General features: G+C 40.2%; 1 protein-coding gene across 1 annotated transcript in view; it reads right to left on the reverse strand.

Moving 5' to 3' along the window:
• LOC109467319 overlaps nucleotides 1-3,541 on the reverse strand; it is a 7,484-nt gene extending 3,943 nt beyond the window's left edge. Inside the window, exons 1-5 of the mRNA XM_019765263.1 lie at nucleotides 3,428-3,541; nucleotides 2,571-2,718; nucleotides 2,199-2,317; nucleotides 1,670-1,802; nucleotides 1,276-1,325 (exon numbers count right to left, since the gene is read on the reverse strand). Coding sequence (XP_019620822.1) covers nucleotides 1,276-1,325; nucleotides 1,670-1,802; nucleotides 2,199-2,317; nucleotides 2,571-2,718; nucleotides 3,428-3,541 — 564 coding nt within the window. The remainder of the gene's footprint in view (nucleotides 1-1,275; nucleotides 1,326-1,669; nucleotides 1,803-2,198; nucleotides 2,318-2,570; nucleotides 2,719-3,427) is intronic.
• Between the last annotated feature and the right edge of the window lie 410 nt (nucleotides 3,542-3,951).

The following is a 3,951-nucleotide window of genomic DNA, read 5'->3' on the forward strand; positions in this document are numbered from 1 at the left end:
CATTATTTCATACTTGAAGCACTTCAAATAGCCCCAAAACAAACAAAAGCTACGCCTGCACAATAAATAGCTAGAACCAGGATACGGTACGTTCCACAAGAAATTTGCACAAAATAAGAGAATATTCTAACATATCCAATACACTGACAGTATGCAAGAATTTACAATTAAACACAGCAAAGAATCATTCAATAGATATATACAATCTGAAAACAACTCACCACCGTGGTGACCCTGTAGGCCAGGGACCTGAACGCTAAGGAATCTCTGTTGTTGAGGTCTTCTGTGAAGTTTACTTTGACCATGCGCACTTCAAAGTGATAAGGTGTGGATACTGAGAAGAGAGGAAAGTGTTATTATATATAGTAAGCACGTAAGGACACACGGCTTAAGCTTAAATACAACTAGAAAGGCCGACATTTGCTTGAGAGCAAATGCAGCAGATGGCTTCACCCTATCCCCCATACCGAAAATGGATCTATCCTACGATGGCTGCCAATAGTCTACACCCCCATGCAGAAATGGAACCTTCCAATGCCGAAAATAGCCAAAAAGCCCTATTTTACATAACTTTAAAGTGGTGTATGTCAAAATCGTGAATGGCACTCTTTGGACATGTGTCCAAGGTATTCCCATACCAAATTTCAGGTCATTCGGATTTAATATTAGGGCACAGGAGCCAAAAATGTACATTTTTGGTCCGAAAATAGCAAAAAAGCCCTATTTTACACAATTTTAAAGTGGTGTATGTCAAAAGCGTGAATGGTCATTCTTCGGACACGTGTCCAAGGTACTCCCCATACCGAATTTCAGGTCATTCAGATTTAATATTAGGGCACAGGAGCCAAAAATGTACATTTTGGGTCCGAAAATAGTCAAAAAGCCTTATTTTTCCCAATTTTAAAGTGGTGTATGTCAAAAGCTTGAATGAGTTTTTGTAGACATATGTCTAAGGTATCCCCATACCAAATTTCAGGTCATTTGGTTTTAGTACCTGGGAACCAGATCTCAAAATGTATATTTTTTGCCTGAAAATGGCCAAAAAACCTAAATAAAACAATTTTTCACAAAAAAGAAAAAAACCCGTCGGGGTATTTGCCCACTCTACCTTCATGCCAAATTTCGTGTTATTTGGCCGGAAAATGGCAGAGATGAATCCATTTAAAGAAATGGCAGGGGAAGAAGAAGAAACATGAGGGAACACAATATGTCTTCACCACTTTGTGGTGAAGCCATAAATATATTACATAAAATTCAACATCGGTAAAACGATACCTGAAGTTCTTGTATCAGTGACTCTATTGCCTCCTCGATCTCTTCGACTTCTGAAAGTAAAATAAGAAAATCCGTTTTATCCGACATTGGATATCATCGAAAGATTAAAAATTATTGTACTGTTGATGCCATTATGATATAGGGTAGAGGGCGGTGCACTGTTAATGTACGTGCAAATTCTATAAACCTTGGTTAGAATTTGCTGACATCTAAGTAGAAGAAAGCTCAGATTACAGACCAAAGTTAGTCACTTGCTATCATTATCAGATGCTCAGACTTGAAACAACTGTGAAATGTTAGTAATACAATATAACCTAAGAGTAATTATAGTCACGACTTTCGTTATTACTAGTTGCTGAACCATAACCCAAGACATTTGCGGAGCGTTACTGACCACTATAAGTTGGTAAAACAGGTGGGTTTTCTGGGTCCCAAGACTGCAGCTGCACATGCGCAGTAGCCTGGATTCCCAGCTGACGGTACGTTTGGGTCAGGTCCGTTATCACCTTCCCATCATGCACCACGTTCTGGAAAAAATCGTGATACTAGTTTTAAAAACATCGAGGCGATGGCAATGTAATAATGTTTACCTTCGCAGAAGAAAAACAGATTGTTTTTGCTCAGTTTCTTCTTCTCCTTACGTTTCAAACAAATAAAGTCAATGACCTCGACGAGACGTCTGTCACCATGGTAACTGGTACTGTAGCAACACCCTGTGGTGTTGGGATACTAGTACCAGGAGTTGGAGGTGCTGCTCTCACAATATGTATTAATGTATTTGGCTTTAATGAATAAACAGTGCAGTAGTAGCTAGACCAAGTGGAGGTAAACATTATGAATTTCCTTTGCAAATGTTACTTGTCGAGTCAGTGATAATGTTCTATCTATAATGTATGTGGTGAAGGTGTGAGCTTGTAACCTACCATCCGAGCATACACCCTGCGCAGCCTACGCTTGATGTCGTGTACGTTGTCATTTTTCTGGACAGTCATCTTCAGCTTGTAATTGCTCTCCGGTACAGTCACCTGGATCTCAAGCCCTCCTAGTGATAATACAACGTGATACTTAGTATACCATCGATTCAAATAAAAAGGTACTCTATTTCTAAAGTAAGACTGTATTGCTGGAAAATCTAAATTCATTACAAAGAAATGACACACATTACCATACGGATTTTCGACCGACTTTTGGTGAGTACAACTTTTATATGTTTTTTATATTGATAGTTGCCGAGGATCAAACTGAAATCTTACCCAACCAAAATAAGATTGAAAATTTGTTGTGCAAAAAGTCACCTGTAACATCAGGATGTACGTCTTGTATCTTGAAGACCAATTTGTCTGGGTTTGCCGGAGTTTCTACAATGGGAATGTTGACCCACTGCAGATCAAGGTCACCAAGCCTTTGGCGGTCTGTCACCTTCTGGTCGCCATGATGCAGCTCCTACGGGACAAAGGGCAGTTTTTAAAATAGCATTAGGATGGAATACAGACTAAACTTTATCTCCAACACTGGAATGAACTGGGACTTACCCAAATTTTCGCCGCTGACTACATCGAACTTGTTCACGGATGGACCGGTCTACTCTTGGAACGACAGAGACACGTGACCATAGTAGCGGGTCATACGTGACAGATAACTTGTGTCGCCCCCCGTCTCTGTTCAGGGTAGGCCTGTGAATCTCTAGTGGACGTCACGTCCAAGAGTAGGCGGGTCCATGCCGTGAACAAGGTTGAAGGAGTCAGCCGAGTATTTAGGTAAGTCGCAGTTCATTCCAGTGTTGGAGATAAAGTTTAGTCTTTATTTCATAATTCCTTGTACCAACACAGCATTAAGCATTAGGATAGCTTTGAACAGTATAGAGGTAAAATGTTGATTGATGATAAAAACTTGCGTCACTGGAATCTTTGGAATCTTCCTCAGAAGTCAATTGGCTAATCACCTTGATTACCGATATCAGCCATTGGTCGAAAGTGCTAGGGAGTCTACACCGCCTGCCGTCTCTGTTGAGTGCTGCATGGATGGTGTGTTCCGGATGTAGTCAGCCTCCTTGATTCCTCTTAAAGACGTCTAATATTCAGCGATATTTGTTTACTACTCGTCCAAATAACCAAGGTTATGTATGATATATCAAAATAATGTAATGGCTTACCAACAATGACAACACCTTCTCCGGTAGCGTGTGGATGCGCTCATCCTCCCCAACGCGCAGGGTCACTTGACAGGCCTCAAAGGTCAGATCACATGTCGCCTTGTCCATGGCCATGTCCCATCCAAATACCCATGTATCTTGCCCTGCACGTGATACATTACCATCCTCCATAAAAGCTCTACACGGTATGATAATGGCACCAATAATAAGACTAACAAATCCTATTGTAGAAAATTCTATGCTATTACGTTGTCATTGTTTAACACAATGTGCCTGTATTCCGTTATGTATTCTTACCGATGTAACATTGATGCCATGCAGGACCTAATGATACAAGTTTAAGACTTAATGCAGGCAAAATCAAGAAACCGTCTGTACAGGACCATATAGGCAATTAGCTGTATTTATATCAGTATCAAAGCAAAGTGTCTCATGAATTGACGATCATTTAATGTCCATAATTTGTTTACAACTATCCAGATGTCATTAGTTCGCGAGTATAAAGACATACACCTACCAATAGT

This window comes from Branchiostoma belcheri, unplaced genomic scaffold, assembly GCF_001625305.1.
Source record: "Branchiostoma belcheri isolate BF01 breed outbred unplaced genomic scaffold, Haploidv18h27 scaffold18, whole genome shotgun sequence".
Lineage (NCBI taxonomy): Eukaryota > Metazoa > Chordata > Leptocardii > Amphioxiformes > Branchiostomatidae > Branchiostoma > Branchiostoma belcheri.